This window comes from Caloenas nicobarica, chromosome 21, assembly GCF_036013445.1.
Source record: "Caloenas nicobarica isolate bCalNic1 chromosome 21, bCalNic1.hap1, whole genome shotgun sequence".
NCBI classification, from domain to species: domain Eukaryota; kingdom Metazoa; phylum Chordata; class Aves; order Columbiformes; family Columbidae; genus Caloenas; species Caloenas nicobarica.
The window spans coordinates 743,640-766,265 of NC_088265.1; the positions used below are offsets into that span (position 1 = coordinate 743,640).

At 60.8% G+C, this 22,626-nt stretch overlaps 1 protein-coding gene across 1 annotated transcript in view; it reads right to left on the bottom strand.

Moving 5' to 3' along the window:
* ITPR3 (inositol 1,4,5-trisphosphate receptor type 3) overlaps nucleotides 1-22,626 on the bottom strand; it is a 37,176-nt gene that overhangs the window by 7,583 nt on the left and 6,967 nt on the right. The window contains exons 3-48 of the mRNA XM_065649532.1: nucleotides 20,091-20,212; nucleotides 17,872-17,958; nucleotides 17,562-17,720; nucleotides 17,336-17,434; nucleotides 17,147-17,230; nucleotides 16,104-16,250; nucleotides 15,634-15,729; nucleotides 14,763-14,813; nucleotides 14,110-14,252; nucleotides 13,860-13,959; nucleotides 13,430-13,590; nucleotides 12,598-12,739; nucleotides 12,228-12,389; nucleotides 11,969-12,141; nucleotides 11,737-11,856; nucleotides 11,210-11,392; nucleotides 10,875-11,126; nucleotides 10,457-10,601; nucleotides 10,144-10,291; nucleotides 9,643-9,839; nucleotides 9,368-9,497; nucleotides 9,054-9,111; nucleotides 8,685-8,850; nucleotides 8,367-8,531; nucleotides 8,129-8,197; nucleotides 7,838-7,963; nucleotides 7,575-7,697; nucleotides 7,197-7,397; nucleotides 6,588-6,839; nucleotides 6,374-6,499; nucleotides 5,948-6,073; nucleotides 5,722-5,842; nucleotides 4,877-5,061; nucleotides 4,604-4,752; nucleotides 4,316-4,424; nucleotides 4,098-4,188; nucleotides 3,700-3,869; nucleotides 3,229-3,403; nucleotides 2,963-3,147; nucleotides 2,690-2,890; nucleotides 2,229-2,339; nucleotides 1,910-2,005; nucleotides 1,568-1,669; nucleotides 1,187-1,273; nucleotides 464-574; nucleotides 38-230 (exon numbers count right to left, since the gene is read on the bottom strand). Coding sequence (XP_065505604.1) covers nucleotides 38-230; nucleotides 464-574; nucleotides 1,187-1,273; nucleotides 1,568-1,669; nucleotides 1,910-2,005; nucleotides 2,229-2,339; nucleotides 2,690-2,890; nucleotides 2,963-3,147; nucleotides 3,229-3,403; nucleotides 3,700-3,869; nucleotides 4,098-4,188; nucleotides 4,316-4,424; nucleotides 4,604-4,752; nucleotides 4,877-5,061; nucleotides 5,722-5,842; nucleotides 5,948-6,073; nucleotides 6,374-6,499; nucleotides 6,588-6,839; nucleotides 7,197-7,397; nucleotides 7,575-7,697; nucleotides 7,838-7,963; nucleotides 8,129-8,197; nucleotides 8,367-8,531; nucleotides 8,685-8,850; nucleotides 9,054-9,111; nucleotides 9,368-9,497; nucleotides 9,643-9,839; nucleotides 10,144-10,291; nucleotides 10,457-10,601; nucleotides 10,875-11,126; nucleotides 11,210-11,392; nucleotides 11,737-11,856; nucleotides 11,969-12,141; nucleotides 12,228-12,389; nucleotides 12,598-12,739; nucleotides 13,430-13,590; nucleotides 13,860-13,959; nucleotides 14,110-14,252; nucleotides 14,763-14,813; nucleotides 15,634-15,729; nucleotides 16,104-16,250; nucleotides 17,147-17,230; nucleotides 17,336-17,434; nucleotides 17,562-17,720; nucleotides 17,872-17,958; nucleotides 20,091-20,212 — 6,399 coding nt within the window. The remainder of the gene's footprint in view (nucleotides 1-37; nucleotides 231-463; nucleotides 575-1,186; nucleotides 1,274-1,567; nucleotides 1,670-1,909; nucleotides 2,006-2,228; nucleotides 2,340-2,689; nucleotides 2,891-2,962; nucleotides 3,148-3,228; nucleotides 3,404-3,699; nucleotides 3,870-4,097; nucleotides 4,189-4,315; nucleotides 4,425-4,603; nucleotides 4,753-4,876; nucleotides 5,062-5,721; nucleotides 5,843-5,947; nucleotides 6,074-6,373; nucleotides 6,500-6,587; nucleotides 6,840-7,196; nucleotides 7,398-7,574; nucleotides 7,698-7,837; nucleotides 7,964-8,128; nucleotides 8,198-8,366; nucleotides 8,532-8,684; nucleotides 8,851-9,053; nucleotides 9,112-9,367; nucleotides 9,498-9,642; nucleotides 9,840-10,143; nucleotides 10,292-10,456; nucleotides 10,602-10,874; nucleotides 11,127-11,209; nucleotides 11,393-11,736; nucleotides 11,857-11,968; nucleotides 12,142-12,227; nucleotides 12,390-12,597; nucleotides 12,740-13,429; nucleotides 13,591-13,859; nucleotides 13,960-14,109; nucleotides 14,253-14,762; nucleotides 14,814-15,633; nucleotides 15,730-16,103; nucleotides 16,251-17,146; nucleotides 17,231-17,335; nucleotides 17,435-17,561; nucleotides 17,721-17,871; nucleotides 17,959-20,090; nucleotides 20,213-22,626) is intronic.

Consider the following 22,626-nt stretch of genomic DNA (forward strand, 5'->3'; position numbering starts at 1 on the left):
CCGGGGCGCCCCAAGGGAAGGTCTGGTTTGCTCTTACTGCGCAGCTTCTTCTGCCATTCCATCTCGTTGTGGAGGAAGGACGACTGGTCGAAGAAGTCACTGACTTTGCTGCCCTGCTCGTCCTGCTCCGTGGTGGTGAAGAGCCGGTACTTGGTCTCCTTGGTGAGGAACTCGCAGATGCCCGGCACCGGGAAGATGATCTGCTCCATGCTGCGGTCCAGGCGCACGATCTGCAGGCGAAGGGGAGGTGCCCTCAGCTCCTGCCCCTGCCAGGGTCGGGTTCCTCTCTCCTAGAGCCAGCTGTGCCTCCCCTGCTCCCTCCCGCTCCGCTGGGCTCCAAACACCACCAGCCCCTCGCCCAGCGCTGCGAATCCCACCAGCAGAGGCAGCCCCGGCTGCGCGGGGGGCAGCTGAGCGTGGCAGTACGTGTGCAGACGCACAACCCCACTGCTGGCAGTCTTGCCTCAATCTGCGACGTGTGTTTCTCGTAATATGCCAGCGGATCCTCCTCCTCCTCCTGCACCGGGGCCGTCGACTTCAGCATCTGTGTCAGCTGCTTGTTGTTGAGGCTGAGCTGGGGTCAGGAGAGGAGAGAGGGTGAACACGGCCTGAGTCGAGACTAACTCTGCACAGACAACAGCCTCCCTCAACATCTACCAGAGCTGATGAGCTTTTGGGAAAAAGAAAATGAATTAAAGGTTCCTAAAGGGGTATGAGCGCTCCCTGAGGTGACAGACATTGGATTCCCTGCAATAATTACATCCAAATGCTGCTAATCCACAAATTACAAATCAATGTCCATGAAACCCCAGGGAAATCATATTACTGCCGAATCTCACTTGGGATCTAAGGCACATCGGCAAGAAATGACAGCGAAGGACTCAGGTCTTCCTTTGCTAAGAGGAAGAGGACAAAGCGGGTACCAGCAGGACCCCAGCAGGACCACCAGCCTGTCCCTGCGGCGAGCGGGATGTCACCCCATGGCTGACCCCACAAACACGGCTCTCTGCAACGTGCTGCACGTGCCTTTGGGCTTGTGGTTTGGCTACAAGGGCACTGATCAGTCTGTCTTTAGTCCCCCTGGGGAACACCAAAACCCATCAAATCTTAACTAACAAAACCCCGGGTGGGAGGAGCGGCTCTTTGCAGCTGCTGGTCAGGGTTGCGGGGGGTTCTGCCTCCGTACCATGGACGAGATGCCCTCCTCCTCCTCCTCCTGGATGCGCTTCACCGGCTTCAGGAGCTGCTGCAGGGACTTGTTGTGTCGGGACAGCTGGAAGAGGGACAGTGATGGCACAGGCTGGGGAGCGGCCACCGTGCACAGGGAGTGGGACGTGGGGCGCACAGGGGAGAGGGACGCGGGCACGGGGTGCTCAGGTGAGCAGGGGGGCTGGCTTTCCACAGGAGCCAAAAGCACATTTCCCAGCCGTGCCTCCCCAAGGAGCCCAGCCTGGCTGGAGGAAACGCAAATAAATACAGAGAAAAACGTGCAAGTTGGTGAGTGGGAGCGCAGCGCGGCACGGGGAGCCCAGCCTGGGGGGCCAACCCTGCTGTCCCAGCTCAGTACCTGCAGCGCCAGGATATAAATGTTGTGGCCGACTTCCCGGGGGGAAACCTCGGCATTTTCGCACTCCTCCTCCTGCAGATAGGCCTTCTTAATCACGTCAACCTGGAGGGCAGCGGAGGGACAATGAGCTTCTCCCCTTCCCCCGTTTTCCTTGCCTGGGAAAACCATTCGGCAAGGATGCTCGTGCAGAGGGCGGTGTGTGACCAGCAGTATGGCAGCCGAGATATGTGTCAGATTTCAAACCAAAAACTGCACCAGGACCCCCAGGCAGAAGAGGTGCAGCAATGGCCACAAACTGGGGAGGCTGGGGCTCACTGCAGGGTTTTCACCATCAGCTCTTACCAGCTCCTGCGGGCGGAGGCTGATGAGGATCCGCTCAGCGTTTTCACTGTCGTGTCTGCTCTCCATGAGGGCCAGGAGCAGCTTGGAGGCATTGTCCTGGCGAGGAGAAGCCCTCACTGAAGGGAGCTGTGCCCAGGGTGGGCAGAAACCCCCCCATGCCAGAGGCACTTGAGCCTCACACAGTAGAGATGCGCCAGCCCCGTCCCACCAAACCCACCTGCTCCCGCACACGAGGACCTGACACAGGGTCCCCACCGCACCCCACGGCACACACAGCCATGTGTGTCCCCCCAGGCTGTGCCCCCCCAGCTGTGCCCACCTTCAGCTGCAGCACCAGGTCCATGCGGTACTTGCAGAGGGGGCTGATGTCGTTGAGGATGAGGGCGGTGATGATGTCGATGCCGTTTGACTCATGGGTGACGATGCAGCTCTGGGGGGGTGATGCAACATGTTATCCCACCAACGCTGCCAGTCCTCCCAGCTTTGCCCTCCAACACAGCCCAGTCCAAACCAGTGCCCTGCACACAGCGCTGACCTGCCTGGTTACCCTGGGACCCCGGCATCTCCTCTCTCCCTGGGCAGGGCACCATTTCCATCGCTGTGTTATTTGACCCGTTTGCATCTACCCAAGCACATAACCCACACAGCACCCCTGTGCACCCCAGCATCCCCCCCCATCCTCCCTCTCCCCACTGTTTTCCCATCCACCCCAATTCCCTCCTCGGGTGTCCCTGATAAGGGGTGAAATGCTCCGGACAACCCACAGCGGTGCCCGCACACCTGGTTCTCATGGCAGGGCCCCTGGCAGTACTCGGTGAGGGTCTCCAGCGTCTGGGTGATGAGCGCCACGTTGTACTCGTTGATGTAGAGCCCCAGCAGCCCCAGCCCCCCCGTGGTGCTGCCGCACATGATGTCGAGGAACTGCAGCGTCTCGCACACCAGGTTGTAGTTGGTTTTGTTGTTCTGGCACCGGAGGAAGTTCTGTGGAGGGAAGTCCCAGTTACCCCAGTGACCCCTGCCCTGACCCCAGACCCCGTCAGCCCCGTAACCAACCTGCAGGTCCCGGTTGTGGTTCTCGCAGAGAAGCTGCAGGAACCGCAGAATGGGCTCCATGATCAGGACTGTCACCCCCATCTCATTGTTCTGGCCCTGCTCCCCGGTGTCATGGCCCTTCCGAAACCCTAAGGCCATCGGGTATCGGGAGGGGGTGCCAGGCATCAGGAAGGTGTCTTCTCGTCCTAGAGGGAACCCAACCTTGTCAGCATCAGGCTATCCAACTAGACAGACATTGACTCTCCCAAGGGGACACGGCCCCATACCTTTGGTGCCAGGGTCAGGCTCATCTTTGTCCTCACGGGGCTTGTTTCCGATGTCGCTCATGTTCACAGACACCGTAGACTTGGTCTCCTGCTGCGCCTTCTTCATCCGGTCGTGCAGAACTTTGAAGAACTTCTCAGACTTCTTGTCGCTTGTCATGAGGTTGTAGAAGGATTTCTGGGAGGAGGGAGGACAGCATTCAAACCTCCACCATGGGCTCCAACTGTCCCTGCCGGCCCCTCTGCTTTGGCAGTCTCCAGCACTCAAGACCTGGTCTGCTGATTTCTGCAGTTCCTCCTCTGCACAGCCAGGAAAGCCGCGCAACCAAAGGGGCTTTGGCAAAGCGGGATGCTCAGGGGTCAACCCAGAACACAGGGCTGCCCAGCAATGCCTCCCAAGTACTGGGACCATCACACCGCATCCATCAAACCATCGCTGCCCACGCCCCGGGGCTGGCGCCCACCGCGCAGCACCTGGATCTCGGTGTTGCCCCCGTCCAGCAGCCGGATGGCAAGCAAGATGCTCTCCTGGAAGATCTTCTCGTTTTTGGTGTTCATGATGAGGTCAGCCACCAGCTTGGTGGCCCCTTCTCGGTCCAGCCGGCACTGGACAGCAGCGATGGCAGACCAGTCCTGGTCCTGGCCTGCGTGAGAGGACACGGACGGATGTGATGCTGCGGCAGTGCAGGAGAACGAGCACAGCTACATCACTGCTGGGGCACCTCAGTCCCATCCCTTCACCTCCCTGGATCCCTTGCTCCCGTGGAGGTGGGGGCATGGAGAGCAGCTCCAGCCCCGGTCCCACCACGGCTCGGGAGCTGGGCACTCGAGGTGTGCGTGACACAGGACAGGCGCAGGAGCTGGGCACTCACCTCCCCCAGCAGCATCCACGATTTCTCCTTTGGAACTTGACTTCTTGTTCTGCAGGTAATTGTTCAGGAGCATTTTCCGCAGCAGGTTGCCCTGCCAAGACAAATAAACATCGTGAGTCTCTGCACTGGAGCGGGACGAGGCTGAGCAGCCAGGGCACAGCCAGCGCGGGTGCAGGGGGAGCAGGGCTGGGGACGTGCCACGGGACCGTGGCGCTCACCCTCTCGCCGTATCTGTTCCTCTTCACCAGCATCTGCTGCAGCGTCCTCAGCACCTTGATGCACAGCTTCTCCTCCGTCTCCATCAGGTCCTTGGTGTGCTGCACCAGCCTGGCACCACGAAGCCACCGTCACACAGCCCAGAGGGACAAGGGGGTCCCCGAGGGAACCGTCCCCACCACCCCACCAGGCTGCAGGCGCACACTGGGATGCACAGCCCACAAAGGACGATGCTCACCAGCCCTTCCCAGCACTCCCAGCACCCCCTGAGCAATTGCAAACATCCTCACTTGGACAGGAACCCTCCGCTCTCGCAGCGCTGAAACGCCTCCGTCCCCTCCATGAACAGCAGCTCCGGCCGGTGGAGAACATCCACCAGGACTGACAGCTCCGCCTCCACCAGCGGCTTCAGGCGATCCTCCAGCGCGGTGATGATGTCCTGAAAACCCACACACACACTCAGAGCCAGCGCACACCCAGGAGACACGCGCAGGGGACAGGGACCCTGCAACGCCCGTGTCCGCTGTCATGCATTGATGCCACCATTGTCCCCCTGCCCACACCTGCAGCTTCTCAATGATGTTCTTGTAGTCCCACTGGTTGGGGGTGGTGGAGACGCGAGGGAAGGTCCGTGTAGCTGTCTTGTAGCTGGACGTGTTCCTCTGCACGGTGCTGGTGGAGCTGCTGTTGAGCAGGGAGCTGACGTGGGCGTCCAGGTCCATGGGCAGCGCGATGGAGCGGCTCTTGGCTGCGGGGGAAGGAGCCAGGGTTGGGGACAGTCCTGACCCGGACTGTGTCATCAGCTGGGTCCTACCCAGCCCTGCATTTGCAGCAGAGAAGATCTGGGTTAAACACAAGAGTAAACTCCCCCAGGCTAGTGAGGGGTGGAGTATTTCCATCCTTCTCTTCCCACTGCCCCCCCAGCCCAACACAGGATGGAAAGAGCCACCACCACCAGTTTTGGTTGGGAAAGCCCACCATGGAGACGTTGTAAGCACCCTGCCTGGGGTGCAAAGGGAAATCCCCAGGCGGTGTCTCAGCACCAGCAATCCCTTCAATCCCTTCCGCACGCTGACTCAGTGCTGAACGCCCGGCCTGAGCCAGGCAGCCACGGCAAAGTCCTGCCCAGGGAAAACCGCCACAAATCCCGGCTTTGTGTCCAGGCCTGGCACCAGCAGGGACACACCAGGGATCTCCCAGCCAAGCCCAGGCTTCGGTTATTCCCACACCACCCTGCTCACACCCAGAGATTCAGCTCAAAACAAGCACATCCCAGAGCGCAACGCCCCCGTTCCCGGAGGCTCTTGCCACGGTGAAGGTGGCTCGTGTTGGCTGCCGGGCCGGCGGCACCCAAGGGTGGGGGATCCCCCGGCTGGGGGCACAGACCACCCCTGCGGCGGGTCCTTACCGACCATGGCCAGCGTGCGGATGCAGGCTTCCACTGCGCTGCGGTGCTGCTGCTGCAGCCACGGACACTCCAGCAGCCGCGTGGTGGACTGGAGAAGCTGCACCACGATGGTCTGGTGGGTCTAAAGGAGAGGGCGGGTGGGTTTGTGCCAGCACCAGCTGTGTCCAGACTTGTTTTGGGGCTTGATGAGCCGCTGCCCTCCCCCGGCCACGCAGCGCCTCCTCACCTGCAGCGAGGTGCTGTTCTCCGAGAAGGGGGAGCTGAAGAAGGCATTGATGGTGTCCAGCACCACTGTCAGCACGTACTTCTCCAGCGTGGGGTCTGGCAAGCGTTTCTCTCGCTTCTTGCACATCTGTGGGGAGAAGGGAGGATGCTGGTGGCACCAGGGTGAGGTGAGCACGTCCTGGCCAGGTGCTGCTGGCACACAGAGCTGCTGGGACCTCGCTGAGCCGAGGGACGTGGCTGGTGACACAGCTCCTGGCTCTGCACCAGAGAGCCCTGGCTGCTCCTCAGCAGCTACACAAGTCCCCAGGGTGCCCACGTCCACAGCTGGCTCCCTGGGCTTTGGGGGAGCCTCGGTGACACCAACCCGCCCCCATCTGATGCAGCAGCTGTTGTTGTCGCGTCCCTCCCACCCAAACCCCGCACGCACCTGGGCCATGTCCAGAGTGAAGTTCTCAAAGAGAGTCCAGATGTGGTTGCTGGTGTAGATCTCCTTCATCTCCACCTCCGTGTCCACGTAGCAGTGGTTGACGAAGTTCACGTAGGCCATCTTCACCTGCCGGGCGGGAGGGAGGCACGGGCGCCCTCAGGAGAAGGCAGCCAGAGCAGGGCGAGCAGCGCGCTGCTCGCTGGGCCCCCCGTACCTCCGTGATGCAATCCTCGTGTGTCACCACCCGCACCACGTCCTCCAAGGGCAGCAGGGACGTGCACTTGATCTCCGTGTAGACGTTCTTGCCCTCGGCGCAGGCGGCCAGCAGGTCCACCAGCGAGATGTGGTACATCAGCGGGCTGTTCTCCTCCACCCCGTCCCTGGCTGCCGTCATCATCTCCAGCAGGGTGGCCAGTGAAGCCTTGTCGTTGTAGAAAACCACCACGTCGTCCCCAGCATTGGTGAGCTGCAGGGAAGTGTCAGTGGTCACCGCTCCAGAGAAGGAGGGTCAGAAACCTCGCGAGGCAGCAAGCAGTGTCCTCTGCAGCAGGGCAACGAGAGGGAGCACCCAGTGATGGGTGACAGGGCTGTGCATTTATGGGGAGAACCAGGCATTTGCAGTGCAATCAAAAATCATAGCTTGTAGGACTTCAAAATGGCTCTTGGACCTTGCATTAAGCTCCTGGAGATGTTTCCTGCTCCAGGGAGAAGCCAGCATGGCTGGGAAGGCTCCTCCTCAAGGAAGAAGCCAACCGTGTGCTCCTGGGAGCTGTGCCAGCCAGACCCGTGATCCAGCCCCAGGGGCTGGGGGAGAGCTGCTCACCTCGGTCATGATCATGTCCTGGCACTTCTTGACGTACTTGCCCTCGGCCTTGATGATGGTGTGCAGGAAGTCGAGGTACTGGACGTGGCGGCCGTGGGTGGCCACGCAGTGGATGAAGTGCTGCGGCACCGTCTCGTTGATCTCTGAGCAGAGCTGGTAGTTGTTGAGGAAGATGTGCTGCATCGTCTCGGCCTCCAGCAGCTGCGGGACCAGGGGCAGAGTGAGGCTGGGGGGCTGCGAGGAACAGCCGCCCCTCCTGCCCAAACCCTTCCTCCCCTGGGGTCTCTTCCTCCTCCTCTTGCTCTCAGCCCTGGGAGCAGTACCCAGGCCTCTCGCTGTGCTGTTGCCTCCCACCACCCTTCAGTCCCCTCTGCTCACCCCCGGGGTCAGGAACAGGTTGAGGTGTTTGTGCAGCAGGGCCTGGTTTTCCTGGTTGCCAGCACAAAACTTCTGCAGGAACTGGTGGGTGAACTTCAGGATCTCCATCATCTTGGCATCCCCCTGAGGAAGGGTGAGAAAAGCCCCGAGCTGGTGAGGGGCAGAGTGCGGGAGCCGGCTGCTGGCCCTCCTGCCCCGCTGAGGCACCGGGGCTCCCCGCGCCCCCTGGGCACTTGGGGACCAGCCAGCTGCTGCCCACCCACCTTCTCGTAGGGGATCTGCAGCAGATCCAGCATCACTTTGTGGGCGTCCATGTTCTTCAGCAGGCGCTGCTGCTTCTTGCGCACTTGCTCCCCGACCCCGCACATCTTATTCAGCCGCTCCAGGATCTGGGGACAGAAGGACCATGGCAGAGGGGACGGAGCCTGGGAGCCCACCGGGATGGCCACTGGTGCTGGGGGCTTGCTTGCCATCTAGATGTGCCTTCCAGGAGCCCAGCTGCTCCCTGCACACCCGGCTGTGCGGCCCTGGGGACGGGATTTGGTCTCACTCACCCCCTTGACTATCTGGTAGTTCTCGCTGCTCTTCTCTCCCGGGGCAATGACCTCTTCATCGGCAGCAAGCTGCAAGGGGACAGAAACAGTGTCAGGGTCCCACCGCAGACCTCCAGAGCCTGGGGCACGACCTCACCCCACAGGACCCCCCTGAGCCCCCCCAGGAGAGGGGGCACAGCCCATCGAGCTGGACTGAAGCTGCAGCTCTGCCTCCCAGGATCTTGCTCAGGGCTCTCACCTCCTTCTTCTCCTTCTTGTTCCCCTCCACCGCGCTGTCCCCTTTGCTGCTGCCCTTCTTGTCCACCCAGAGCTCCGATTTCTCTACCATGGTGCGGAGTTTGTCCAACTCCGACTTGATCACCTTGTAGTTCTCGACATCCTGGGCTGAGATCAGGAGCTGAACCTGCAGCAACATCCCCAGGGGTTCCAGTTTGGGGCACAAACCCCCTTCCCCTCCTCTCCCAGACCTTCCTCCCGAGGCAAGGGGCCAAGACCTGTCCCAAGTCCTGCACTCACAGCCAGGCGTGGGCTCCGAGGTGCCCCAGGGCAGCGTTACCTGTTTGAAGGTGTGCAAGACCTCCTGCCGCTGGCTGAAGTGCTTGAACAGGAGCTGCAGGGAGCCAGAGATGAGCGGCGGGTAGTCGTGCATTGTCAGGTGGATCAGTACCCGCAGGAACATCCTCCCTCCCTCGTCATCCACCTCCAACATGCTGCTCGTCTTCCTGCAGCCAGGACAAAAGCGCGCGGCGTGAGCAGCTGAGTGGGAGCTGGTGTGCGCTGTCACCCCCCGGGGTCGATGGGGACAGCCCCATCAGCCTTCACAGCCTCATCTTCCTCAGCAGCCGCGGCTCTGAGCCTCGGCAGTACACACAGGAGGGCAGAGCCCCACGGCCAGGCTGACAATGCACCAGGGGGCAGGACTCACCCCACACCAAACATGGCCTCGGCGTGCTCCCCGATCCGCTCCAGGTTCATGGCTGCGGCTGGGGGAGAGGAGAGGGACACGAAAGGGGTGAGCAGTGTCAGCCCTGTGCACTGAGATCCACCCCCAGGAACCAGCCCAGCTCCCAGCCCCTGCTCCAGCATCCTCAGCGGACACAGGGCCCCCCATCCCTCCTGCACAACCCCGGCAGGCACAGGGATGCAGAGCTGCTGGAGCTGTCACCTCCAGTGCCCGTGTCCCCAGCCCGGGGGGTTTGCTGAGCTGAAGTTGTACCAGGAGCAAAGCAGGAGAGTTACTTGTGGAGTCGAAGGCGGGAGCCGTCCCGTCGGCCGCGCTGTCCTGCATGGGGTAGACTTCCACAAACTCCTTCTTGAAGACGGAAAGCAGGTAGGAGATCCTGTAGTCCAGCCGCACGTTCAGGATGAACTGGCAGCAGCAAAGAAAGCAGAAGTGAGTCCTCTCTTCACGCCAGCTCTGTCTGCATCAGAAACCCATGCCTTCCCCCCAACACCGCATCCCACGGGTCCCATCCACAGCTCCACAATTCTTCTCCCTCCCCACCAGCTCCAACCTGCAGGATCTCCAGGATCTTCAGCTTGGTCTCCATCACCACAATGTTCTCGTTCTCAACGCTCCTTCCTCTGTCCACTTGCTCCGGGGCAGAGCCAGCGCTGAGGTTCGGGGGGCTGAAGATGGACTGTTTCCTGCTCAGCACCATGGTGGACATCATCTGCCCAACGCCCTGGATCGACCGCCGCACGTTCTTCCCTGCAGAGGCAGCCAGAGCAGGCAGAGTTCATGCGGATGGAAAGGGAGGTGGTAGAGGACCAGCGGAAGGACCCACCGACACCAGACAATGCTGCAGATATTAATCAGAGAATGTGTAGGAGGGACTGGCCATTTCTCTGGCATGGCCAAGGGCCCCACACCTCGTGTCTCCCAGTGCAGACCCACCAAACCTTCCATGTCAGCAAACTGCTGACTTGTTTTCTTGGAGCCAAAACTGGAAAGCGCTGGGCAGCGCGTGGAAAACACCTTCCTGCAGGACCGTGGTTCTGGAGCAGGGACTCACCTGTCACCTCATCATTATAGACCGCCTGCATCATCAGCTGGGGGTTCTGGACGCAGTCAATGATGCCCAGCAGTGTCCGTGTCAGCCGCAGCAGCTCACTGAAGCTGTAGAACCCGAAGTAGATGAGGTTGTGGGCAAGGCTGACGACCTGGGGAGGGACAAGGCAAGTCCAGCCCTCGCCGTGCTCAGGGCTGAGCAGGACAAACGGACATGGGGACAGGGACACGAGCGCGGGGGCCCTTATTGCCGAGGCAGCTGCAGCCAAACCGCGCTGCGTCCTGCAGTGGGACAGGGGCGGCAGCAGGACTCGCACCTCAAAGGTGAGCTTGTTCTTCTCCTCGTTGGCGAAGGGCACCGCCTCGCTCACCACGTTGTTGAGGTAGTCCTCCACGAACTCCATGGTGCTGGCAAACTTGTTCTTCTTGTCGTCGCGCGAGACGTTGAGGTTGGAGTCATAGCTGCGAGGGGAGATGGGGCTGAGCTGCAGGGCAGCACGTCTCCTTGCCCCAGGAGCACCGTCCAGGCAACTGCTGAGGCAGCACGGCCAGAAGGGATGCCCATGACTGCGATGGAGCCCACTTCCTTCTGAAGGCTGAGACCTGCCAAACTTGCCCCGCAAATGCCCCCTTCCCATCCCTGGCTAAAGCCCAGCCAGCCCTGCACGAGATGGCACCTGCCCTCCCACCTCCTCCCTGTCCCTCAGAGCCGCTGCGAGCCCCAGCGTGTCTCACTCTTTGATGGTGATGGCCGTGGGGATCTCGGTCCAGAGGCGGGCAAACTTCACAGGCATCACCAGCTCCTGCGGGTCCCTGTCCACGTGCACGTGCAGCATAAGGTGGCAGAAGGACGCCCGGAGATCAAAGGGCAGCATCTCATCTGCCATGCAGAGGAAGATCAGGTCCACGCCCAGCTGCTGGGAGATCTCCTTGATGGCCAAGTACTGGCGATCCAGGCACATGCGGGCAAAGAGCTTCAGCTGGTACCTGTGGGGGACAAGACGGAGAGGGAGTGAGTGTGTGTGACCCTGACATTCTCGTCTGGGGAGAAGGTGCTGCAGGATCATCACCTGTAGTAGCTGAGGACGTTCTCATCATGGGCATTGCCAGCCCGGGCCTCCTGTGCCAGCTGCCGGATGCTTTTCTCGTGGTGGTCGTTGTTCTTGTCTGTCCAGGTGAGCCAGACCTCCTCCTCCGAGTACTCGATGCTCAGGTACTCATGGCTCTGGGACATCTCCTTCACCGGCCGCAGCCTGGGGCAGAAACAGGGTAAAACTGGAGATGCTCCCGTGGGTAAAGAGCAGCTGCACTGCGATGGGTGACGGGATAGATTGGATATTTGGAAAAATGTCTTTATGGAAAAGGTTGTCAGGCATTGGAACAGGCTGCCCAGAGCAGTGGTGGAGTCACCATCCCTGGAGGGGTTGAACAGATGCGGAGATGAGGTTCTCAGGGACATGGGGCAGTGCCAGGGTTGGGTTAGTGGTTGGACTTGATGATCTTGAGGGTCTCTTCCAACCAAAGCAATTCTATGATTCTAAGGCAGGGCCAGGCACCAAACCCCAACCGTGGAAAACCTCTCCCCTTGGCTACTCACTCGGTTTTGATGAGGATGTCGCTGTTCTTTGGGTCCAGCACACACTTGCAGATCAGCTCCTGCGTGACGGGGATGGCGATGTGGTTGGACACGCACAGGTCCGAGAGGTAGTCCAAAAACCTGCAGAGCAGAGACACCTCGCTGTGATGGGGGGTCCCCAGGGGCTCTCCCCACCCCGAGGCACATCCCACCCACCACGCGGCACAAAGCCCTTCGGGATGGGGACACGCACCGTGGCTCGCGGTTCTTGCGCACCAGGCTGACAAAGGTCTCCACCTCCGTCTTGGTGATGTGCTTCTCCAGCAGCTTGCGGTTGTTGTGCAGCAGGGCAGTGATGGTGTCCTCGGCCAGGATGTCGTAGCCAATCTGGGACTGCATCATGCCAAACTGCTTGGCGATGTGCTCCTGGAGCGGGCAGAGAGCTGGTGAGCCCAGGGGCTGGTGCCGGGGTCTGGCAATGCCCCTGGGGGCTCCCCGTCACCCCCCTGCACCTGGTTCTTGCGATAGTCGTCCTGGGAGTGCCGCAGCACGCGGTAGCACAGCCGGAACATGTACTGGTAGGGAGCGTTCTTCTGGTCTGACAGCTCCTCCAGCCGCACCAGGGGCCCTTCCCCACCCTTGTCCTTGAAGGGGGCTTTCAGGATCCCAAAGATCTGCCCAAACACAGAGATGGTAAGTGCTGGCTCCCCCACCACGCACGGCTGGACACCGGCTGTGGGGCCGGGAGGGCTTGGAGCAGCCCCGAGGCACAAGCTGGGGAGCAGCTCTATCTCCACGGGCTGGTCCAGAGCCCTGGCCACCAGCAGGACGTCCCCACGGGACCCTGGCCGAGCTCCGATGCGGGGCCCCGGCGCCGCTCACCTGCTTCAGGATGTTCTGCTCTCGCATCAGCTTCTGTCGCTCCCGGTTGGGCTTGGTCACCACGATGTCCAGCACATTCTGGCCATTGTTGGGGACGTCACTGACGAAAAACACCAAGTCCTCCAGCAGCTGGATGACGAACCTGTGAAGGGGCACAGTGGGACGCTCTGGCTGGGGAAGCTGCTCGCCCACCCAGCCTCAGGTCCCTGCTCCGACGCGGGTACATTTTGCAGGACCAAAAAGCCCATGTTCAGGGCTCAAAACACCGCCAGGGAAGCTGCTGGGTGATCCTCCCCTCCCTGCTGGAAGCTGATGGCTGCCCTAGAGCAAGAGGTTTCAGAGCCCCTGTATTCCGAGGGAAACCATCGCCATGAGCCAGGGCCCAGCCAGGGCCTCAGCTGGTGATTCATGCCGGGGATTCGGCGTTTAATGCCTCTGCCCCCTTGGTCACCCTTGCGGGACCCACAGGGCGGGCTGGCAGGGCGGAAGCCGCTCGCTCCGTCCCACGGGGTATCTGTGTTTGCTCAGGAAGCATCAAGAACCCACCCACCTAAAAATAACAGCGTGACTAACCCAGCTGCCCCTATCATGGGGCCATCTCTCAGCCCCTCGGATATTTTTCTAGCGGCACAGGAGGGGCCGGAGTGGGGCTGCGGCGTTATCTGGTTTCCTTGCCAGACCCCTGGGAGCCGCGGCCGCGGGTTCAGGTCGCAGGCAGGAACGCGGGGCAGCGCTGGCACCCACGGCCGGGCAGCGGCCCCGTCCTGCAGCGGTGCCGGGAGCCCTCGGAGGAGCCGGCACGGCCTCAGCTCCTGGGGAAATGACTTCTCACCTGCGGTCATTCTGGCTGAGAAAACCTTCGTTCATCTTCTCCACCACGCTGGCCAGCATCGAGCTGGCGTCGTTCGCAAAGTCCAGGTCGCGGATCTCAGACACGGGCACGGAGACGATGGCAAAAGCTTCTTTGTCTTCCTTAGTGGGGCACGTGCCCAGCTGGGGAGCAACGGGGAAGGAGCATCACACAGACAGGGCAGCGCTGACGTGTCCCACCATCTGCCCCCCGCCCCAGGTGAAGCCAGTGACCTTTTGTCCCCATCAGAAGGACTGGGGTGGGCTCTGTGTTACTGGGATGGGCTCATGGCTGGTGTCCAGCCACCCCTGGGCTCATCAGGGTATCTCAGCCCTGGGTACAGCCTGGCGCGGCGTGGAAGGAGCACGCCAAGAGCTATTGGGGCACAGGGGAGGAGGGAGCGGGGCCGCACCATGAGGCGGATGGGCCTCTCCTCGTCGATGTCGATGGGCACGTAGGTGCTCTGGATCCAGGTGTTGGTGCAGAGGTGGCGCAGCCTCACGTAGGAGTTCCTGCAAACGGCACCGTGTGCCGGTGAGCGACCCCCACACCGCCACGCCAGCACCCACCACACCCCACAGCAAAGCCTCCGCAAGAACAGGCTCGCCTAAAATTCCACACAACTAAGCCTCATCCCACCGCGGCAGCGCGTGCTCACGTACCGCGGGACGAAGGAGTCGGTTTTCTGCAGCGTGGTGGGGTCCAGCTCGAAGAGGGAGGCGATGTCGTTGCCATGGGGCACGGCCACCAGCCGGTATTTGATCTTCTCCCCTGTGTTCCTGCGGCTGGCGCGGCTGCTGCCCCCCTGCGCCAGGGAAAAGGGAGTGAGCCCGGCACAGGCGGCACCGCAGGAGACGCGCAGCGGCCACGCTCAGAGCAGAAGCTTTTGCTCGGATGAGCCTCGCAGCACAGAAACACACGAGGGGCTGCGAGAGCACAAGCGCAGCGTGATGCACCTGAGCTACGAGGCCACCCCTTCGCCAAAAATCACCAACAGCAAAAAGTCCAAATCTCTCTCTACCAGTGCTTCCCCATGGCCTGGGGATCCAACATGCACCGGGACCCCTCCAACGGATTTTGGCAGGGTCCTGTCGAAGCGGGACACGGGGATGCTACACTACAGTGCGGACGCGGGGACGCTCTGCGGGACAGCGGGACAGCCCTGGCCGCAGCCTCGGCACCGCGGTGCGGGCACCGTCCCCACAGCGGGCTCCGTTTCGCGGCATTTTCCCTGCTTTCAGGCAGAATCTAAGAGACGGCATGATTTCAGGCAGCGGCAGCAGCGTTTCTGCTAGCGAGGCTGCACACAGCTCACCGTGGGCGCTGCTTTGGGCTCAGCCACGTCTCCTTTATAACTTGGGTTTTCCTGAAAAGTTAAAGAGGGAGATGAAAGACAGCTACCAGTCCTCCCCCGAGGTCCCTCCAAAACCCTGAGCGTGGAGTGTTATCTCTATTCCTGCCTTCCTCGAGCACGTTGCAGAGAGGAAACCTGCCCAGGTGGGGCTGGAGGATGTGACCCGTACCCGGGCACAGCGCTCTGTCCCCGAGGAGGGGGCGGCTGAGCCCTGGGGAGCAGAGCCAAGAGCAGCTCTCGCTGTGAACCCCCGAGACCCTGGGCCGCGGTCTCTGAGCAACACACGTCAGGCAGCACCAGCCCGGGATGGGGACCATTCCGTGATCTTCTTTCCTCTGCAGGAGATGTCACCTGAGTGTGTTTTGGTTTAAAGCACCCATTGCAGAGCCCCAGTATTTGCTCTTTCCCATCCTGCAGTGCTGGAAACCTCTTTGTGCCTCTATCAGGAGGCCTTGAGCTGCCTTTAAATGGGAGCAAAAAAATTTGGCAGATAGTGTTTCCAGCCCCAGATTTTGCCCACGCTCTCCCCAGGCAAATACAGTCCTGGATGCTGCTGTGGACCAGAGGATGAGGATGGGCAAGACCTGATCAGGAAGAGTTAAATGCAGCAGGTGGGGCAATTCTGAGGGGGAAGCCTAACCCTGCAAACATGCAAACGCTGGTGGTGCTCACAGCCCCGGTGCTAATGCCTCTCGTGAGTGAGGAGCTGTGGGGGCCCCGGGCAGGACGGCTCCACGAGCAAACGGAGCGGGGCAGCGGCCGTCCCGGGCATCGCCGCGCTCAGGGCAGGACGGTGCCAGCCTCTCCCCGCAGCCCTCTGCTCGCCCCTTACCTCTGCTGCCAGGTAGTTGCCCGTGGCAAGGTGCTTGAAGCGGTACAGGCCGTTCCAGTGCCCGGCACCCCCTCGGCACGGGTCATGGTGGACAACCTGGGGGAAGCGGAGCAGTGATCAGCCGGCGGCACGCGCGGCTGCGAGGAACCGGGATGCTGGTCCTGTCTGCAAAGCTCTGCTGACCCCGGGCAAACATGCCACAGATAAGAGCCCCGTCCTATCTCAGAGGTGGCCACGAGCAAATACACTCAGAGTGTGGAGCCTGGACACCAGTGCCCATCCATCAGCAGCCGCAGCTCCCAGTGCTCCCACGGAGCTTGAGCCTCGCGCTGGTTTTCACCAGGACAGTCAGGCTGCCAGAGGTGGAAATGTACAGAAATACCCACTGTTTCCAGCACCTGCCCCCAGTGAGAGCACGGCGACCCCGGGGTACCCGAAACCCCCCCACACCCCGTCCCCTCCCCGCTCACCTCCACCTCCCACAGCGCGTTGGAGCTGGTGGCCGAGGTGGCCGACTGGCGCAGCGTGGTGCGCAGGAAGACGTGCAGCTTGCCTTTGTACTCATCACAGGTGAGGAACTTCTCCTGCTCGGCGTGGAAGAGCCGCACCACGTCCCCCTGGGGCGGGACACGGTGGTGAGACGCAGGGACGTGGCTCCTCCTGTGGCCCCCCCCGCAGAGGGGACAGGGCTCCCTCCGGACGTGCCCCAGAGCGGAGCTCAGCTCCCACCCGCGGCACCATCACCTCTCCCAGTCCCACCCACCCGAGCTGTGCTAAAACCTGCCCCTGGCAGCACAACTGCTCGTCTGAGCCCCGGGCGCCCTGCACGGGCCCCCTGCGCTCCGCAATGCCATCGCTCCCTTCACTAACGCACGTCACTTCTCTCTGCTCCCCCTCCCTGGGCTGCAAAACGGGTGCAAACCCAGCGTTTTCCGTCCCTGGAGCGGGCAGAGGCTCCGCTCACCAATGTGTTTAAGGCATTAAGGCCCCGGGAGGAGGACGCAGTGGCTGCGGGAAGCCACGGATAAGTGCGGCGCCTGGGGACGAGGGGCTGCGAGATCAGAACAATCAATATCCACCCAGCTGCTTCCTGGAGGACCTCAGCCCCAAACAATAGCTCCACAGGGAGAGTTCCTTTCCCAGGCACCAGCCAGCCCTGCCGCGCAGCTTCAGCAGCTGAAAACCGTCCTCGCAGCCAGGAGCCACTGCTGGCACTACGTGTGCCTCTGATTGTCCTCCAGAGCCAGTTTAATACAAGGCGGAGGGTAATTTCATGCCCCCCGTAGGCACCTGCTGCCAGGGGATACTAAAATTCCCACATTTAGCTTGCTGTTAAGTTCTCCGAGTGATGAATTCTCTTAGAAATTAAGGCCCTCCGGGCAGGATCTTTCCTCTGCCCTTGTCACAAGGCCAAAGAGCTGTTCACACGTCCTGTCCCCACAGGGGACGGGGACGGGTCCCCAGAGCCCACCGTGTCCTGGGCAGCCGGCAGCGGCCAAACCTCCTTCCTCACCCCTTTCAGCACTTCCTCCATGTGGTCACAGAACTGCATGAAAAGGTTGATTTTCCAGCTGGTGTTACAATTGACCGAGTTCACCTAAGGAGCAAGAGAACGCAGTCATGATCCCTGGGACAACAAAAAAGGGAAGAAAAAGGAAAAAACCCACAGGCAAGCCCTAAAAGCAGCCCAGCCGCCCCGTACCTCCTTGCAGCCAGCGTTGTCAGCCAGCTCGTAGTTGCTGGCGTGCAGCGGCTGCCCGGCGTTGACGGGGTTCAGGATGACTTTGTCTCCCACGACTACCTGGGGAGCAAACCGGGGAGGGAGGAGCGCGGGTGAGAGCGGTGCCGGGGGAGGCGAGCCCTGGCAGGCGGCACGCACGCTGCTTTCTGCGCTTCTTCATTGAGGGGCTTTTCCGCCCCGCGCTCACATTATCTCCGTTGCTCCTCAGCTTCCAGAAGGGCTGGATGAAGAGCCAGGATCCCTCGTTGCCGGTAGCATCCAGTGTCACCCGCATGGCGTTCTTCTCGAGCAGGGCCGGCAGCCGCTTGTTCACCGTCAGGTACTTGTTGCTCTTCATGTGGAGGAGCTGGAAAGGCAAATACTGGGGTGAGCCGGGGTGGGTCAGTCCCCTGAGGTCCCCAGGAGGGATCCCATGAGCCCCTTCCCAGCAGCTGCCTGACCCCCATGTGCCAAGTCTGTTTATCTCCCCCTAAAACGCATCGGCCGAGCACCCGTACCTGTATGACGCTGCCGTACTTCACCACGTCCCCATGCACCTTCTTGTTCTCTGTCTCGTTCTGCTTCTGCTCCATCTGGGCCGCATGCTGAACACCAAAAGGAGAAGAACCGGGTATAGGAGCACCCTCGGCTACAGGGCGGGTGGGACAGGCTGGATGGATCAGCAACCCCCTGGGTCCCGTCCAAACCCGCCACGGTGGATGCAGCAGCCAAGATGCCCCAAGAGTGAATTCTCAGCACCACCTGCGGCCCCTCTCTCCAAAACCACAGACATTTTCCATGCGGTGGCTCTGGCAGTCGAAGGGGTGATGATGACGTATGTGGAGCAAGGCAGGAATTTGCTCGCGTGGCGGATTTCTCTGGGAATGGCGAGGGTGCGCCAGCGGCTCCAGCGCCAGCACAGCCCGGGCAGCGCCAGCCCAGAGCTCCTCTGCAGCCGGGATGGGGGCAGCGGCGAGGGATGGAGCTGGGAGAGCATCTGCCCTCTCCTGTCCTGCTTTCACTCCTTTCACTGGAGGGCAGAGGAACTGGGAAACAAGCTGGACTCACAGCTCCGCACTGGGAGGGGCGGCTGGTCCACGAGTGCCCGAGCAGGCGATGCCGGGGCTCTGAACATGCCTGGCACGAGTTATGGCAGGACAAACCCTCTGCTTTTTTGAATGTTGTCACCACCTCAGTTAACTCTCCATCCCCATGCAGCTCTGGGTGTCACCCGGGGACGTGAGCCCTGTGGCGGTGGCTGCTGCCATCAGGAAAACAAACCTGCAGCCAAGAAATCCCACGCTGATGCAGAGCTGGGAGCTTAACAACAACCCCACGGAGCAACACGGCTCCGGCAAGAGCTCCGGCACCGCGGCATGTCCTACATCTGCGGCCAGATCTGAGCTCCTCCCTTGCCGAAAGCCCACAGGGCCAGGAGTGGCACCGTCTGCCCCCAGTGCACGAGCCCACGGGGGGTGGTGTTCCCAGCCTGTCCCTTGGACGGGACGGGTCTGTCCCCACCCCACAGCGGGACGGGGCGGCAGGGACGCACAGGGGGTGGGCAGCCCAGAAGGATGGGGAGACACGAGCAGGGTGGGAGGAAAACCTCCACGGCTCGTCCGCACAGCGGCTGGCAGCACCTACATTGGTCAGTCGAGAAAACACCGAGACTTGAACCCGCTTAAAAACAACAGCGCAAGGGCACAAGCTCGGAGCGGCAACCGTGGGCATCGCAGACAGCTGGGCAGGGATTCTCTCCTTGAGACCTGGCTGCTTCTGCTTCGGAAAATTATCTTTTTTTTATCTTTTATTATAACTTTTCTACTTCATTATATTTTCAGCCTGCGGGAGACGCTGACGAAGCCCGGCCCGGAGCCCAGCAGCTGCCCAGGGCCGCGGCTGCGCCTTGCACAGCGCCCTCCTGCCCGGCTCCGGATGCGAAGCAGCGTTTGCCAAAAGGGCAACACCGGGAGCAGCGGAAAGGAGCAAGGAAATGACAGAATCTCTTTAAGACAAATCTTAACAGAGGTGCAATCAATCAGGCTCAGAAATGAGCCTCTCTGTCCAGTCGTGGCCAGTACAGCTGTCGACATTAGAAGTTACAGTTTAACTGGAGCAGGAAAGTGGTGTTTCCACGTGCCAGCGACCACGTACATGGACATGGCGGGAGGCACCGACCCTGTCCCGGCATCTCCGACCCAAGCTGGGCTGCCCTGTCCAGACACCGCATCCGACTTTGCTCCCCAAAGGCAAAACTGGGGAACCTGTGGGGCCGGCGCTGGGCTAGAAGCCCAACGAGATGATTTAGTGAATCTCTTTCTGAACTTCATTTTTATGAATCATCCTCGGGACCTCGCCAGCTGTCTGAGGCAATTATGCAATGTTTAACATGGGCCTTTTCCAAACCCCACGGAAGTCAACAGGAGCCTTTCTCCTCCACAGCCTTTCGGAGCAGGTCCTGGCCGCAGCAGCTCCCTCTCTGCGCCCAGCACCGTGTGCCACAGTTAATTAAGAGCTGACGGCTACAGGAGCGGCTCCGCTAGAAACAATGGAGGGGGGAGGGCAGCGGGACCGGAGACAACAGACCTGAGCAGAGGGACACCCTGGGGACAGCAAAACCCAGGACAGCCACATGCAGGATGTTTGCTGAGGAACAAACACAGCAGGATTTGCACAGCGGGAGGTTTGGGCATCACTTCCCACCAGCACGTGGGGACGGTCCCTCGTGCCCGCTCACCTGGAGCTTCTGCAGCAGCACCACGTCCGCAATCTTCTCCTTGTCCTGCTTGGTTTGCTTGGCCTTCCAGTACTGCTTCTGCGCGGAGTAGCGGTTCATGGGGCAGACTTTGAAGAGGCAATCTGGGAGGAGAGGGAGGCAAGGATGAGGCTGAAGCAGCCCTAGAGTCACCAGCCACCAGCGTGTCCCCAGTGGGGCCACTGTCACTGGGAGAAGGTCCTCCCAGCTAACAGCAACCCCATCTGCTGCTGGGGGTCCAGGGGAGACGGAGCTGGGACTGGGGAAGAGTCACGTCCCCTTGTATTTGCTGCTGGATTAGTTTCAAATCAGGGTGAATAATGAGTCCGGGAGTGACTCCACTTCTTGGACTCGCGATCAGAAGCACTCCCATCGGAAACGGCCGTGCAATTTGGGAAGGGAAACTTCAGGGGGAGAAAAAGTCCTGAGGAAGGCCAGCTGTACGGCGGGAGCGCGTCCCGCGGGAGGCGGGTGCTGCGAGACCGGAGCGGAGCAGACGTCCCCCGCCTCCCTGTCACCCTCCCGTGGGACACCCCGAGGCAGCAGGACCGCGGGTTGTGGCTCCGTGGTGGCCGTGCCACCGGGAACCTCAGCCACCAGCACTGCAAGCGATGAGCAACCACTGCTAAAACCTGTGTGTCCACAGCCGCATTGCAAGCCCTAAAAGAAACATTTCGGGGAACCGAAGGGCACAAGTCTGCATCCCAGCTCCCCCAGACACTTGCAGCATATCTGCGTTCTGCAGATCACCCCAATTTGCCTGTTTTTCCCCAGGCTGCTGTGGTTGGGATGGGGTTGGAAAGCGCAGACGCCCAGGTCCGGGCTCTGGGACCTGCAGCACGAGGGCAGATGTGCTGGACAAGGAGGCACCTGCAGCCCCCAGACCCCCACTGGGGGCTGGAAGCTCACGGGGCAAGGGCAGGAAGGGCTATGCAGCCTGGATCGCCCCAATTATGCCTGAAATAGCAGCCCAGAAACTTCAGACACAAAAAGAAAGAAGAAGAAAAAAAAAATCACTTCCATCTCTGGCCCCAGTCCCGAGTCGCTGGCAAGCACGTATTTATTTACCTGGGAGTGACGAACAAACAGGCGCAGAGCACAGTTCTCACCGGCTCGGGCTGCTGGGCAGAGGCCAAGTTTCACATTTCGTTTTGCAGGTCTGTTTGCTAATGGCATGTCCCATGCCAAAGAGGCCATGACGCCGGGATTTTAATCAGGGACTAAATGTAGCTGCTGCAACGCCTGGCTGCCCGCTCCCACTGCCTCGGAGCCGGGCTCCCCAAACGGCTGGGCCACCTGCAGCACCTTACATCGTTTTCATTAAATTGCTAATTAGCCTGCAGAAGGACCTGGTAGAAAGTAGAAACTAGGGGGGAGCTAAAAAATCCCCACGACATAGCTATTAAGAGATAGGTGCAAATTAAACCCCTGGCTCCAAGCACACCCTGCCCGGGGGAGCTGCCTGACATCCCCTGTTTTGCAAGGAGAGAAACTGAGGCACGGAGTTGTTTGCACACAGAAGGTCTCCAGCAAAGCCTGCATTGGAAACTGGAGATTTTGGAGCCCAGGCCTAAGCACGGACAATTTATTTGCAAGACGGATGGGTTTGGCATTTGCAAAAAGCCATTTGGACCTGACTCCAGGAATCGTAGAATCATTTAGGTCGGAAGAGACCCGCAAGATCATCGAGTCCAAGAAGAAAGGTCCAGTTTGGCCACCGGGAAGCCGAGCATGACCCGCGTGCACCTCAGCGCAGCGCAGGATGAGGGCAGGGTCTGGCCACAGGATACGGGGACGGCAACAGCACATGAAAATCCTCTCAAGCCTCTCGCCGCTGCGGCAGGGAAACAGCAGCAGCCCGTTGTTTGTACCTCCCTCGCGGCGATAGCTATCGAGAAGGCAGACCGCTACTTTTCCGGCCATTAAAACAAGCGCCTGGATATCCTGATAGGGTTTGCATGGAGCAGGGCTGAGTCTAGACCAAACCTGCGCCTGGAAAAGAGATTCAACACCCGCCCATGGCCAGGCAGGGCGACGGGGCGGCTGCTGGGACGGGGCTGCTCCCGGCGCTGCCCAGCCAGCCCCAGGTGAAAACCCACCGCAGGCTGGAGCGGGACGGCTCCTCAGGCTGTGCAGGGACCCCGGAAAGCTGTTGGATGGCTCATTAATCAGCCCCATGTACAAATTAATGGCAACGGCACCCATGAAGAGGCAGGTCGCTGCTCGGTGGGACACCCATGGGGAAAGGTGCCTGCACAGCGTGCCCTGCTGCGGGATGCTGAATCCACCCTGAGAAAGAGGTGGAGGCACAAAGCAAGGTGGGGAACCAATATTTTAAAATATTTTTTTAAAAGGGGACCTGAAATCACGGTAGCTGGGATGAAAAGAACGGCTGCCCTAAGCCAGCCCCCAAATCCAACAGCCACTGGTTTTGGGAAGTTTCCTCCGTGTACAGCACAGCTCTGTGTCCACTTGCCAGCCATGTGCTCCGTGCTCTCAACCCCCCGGGACGCTCCTG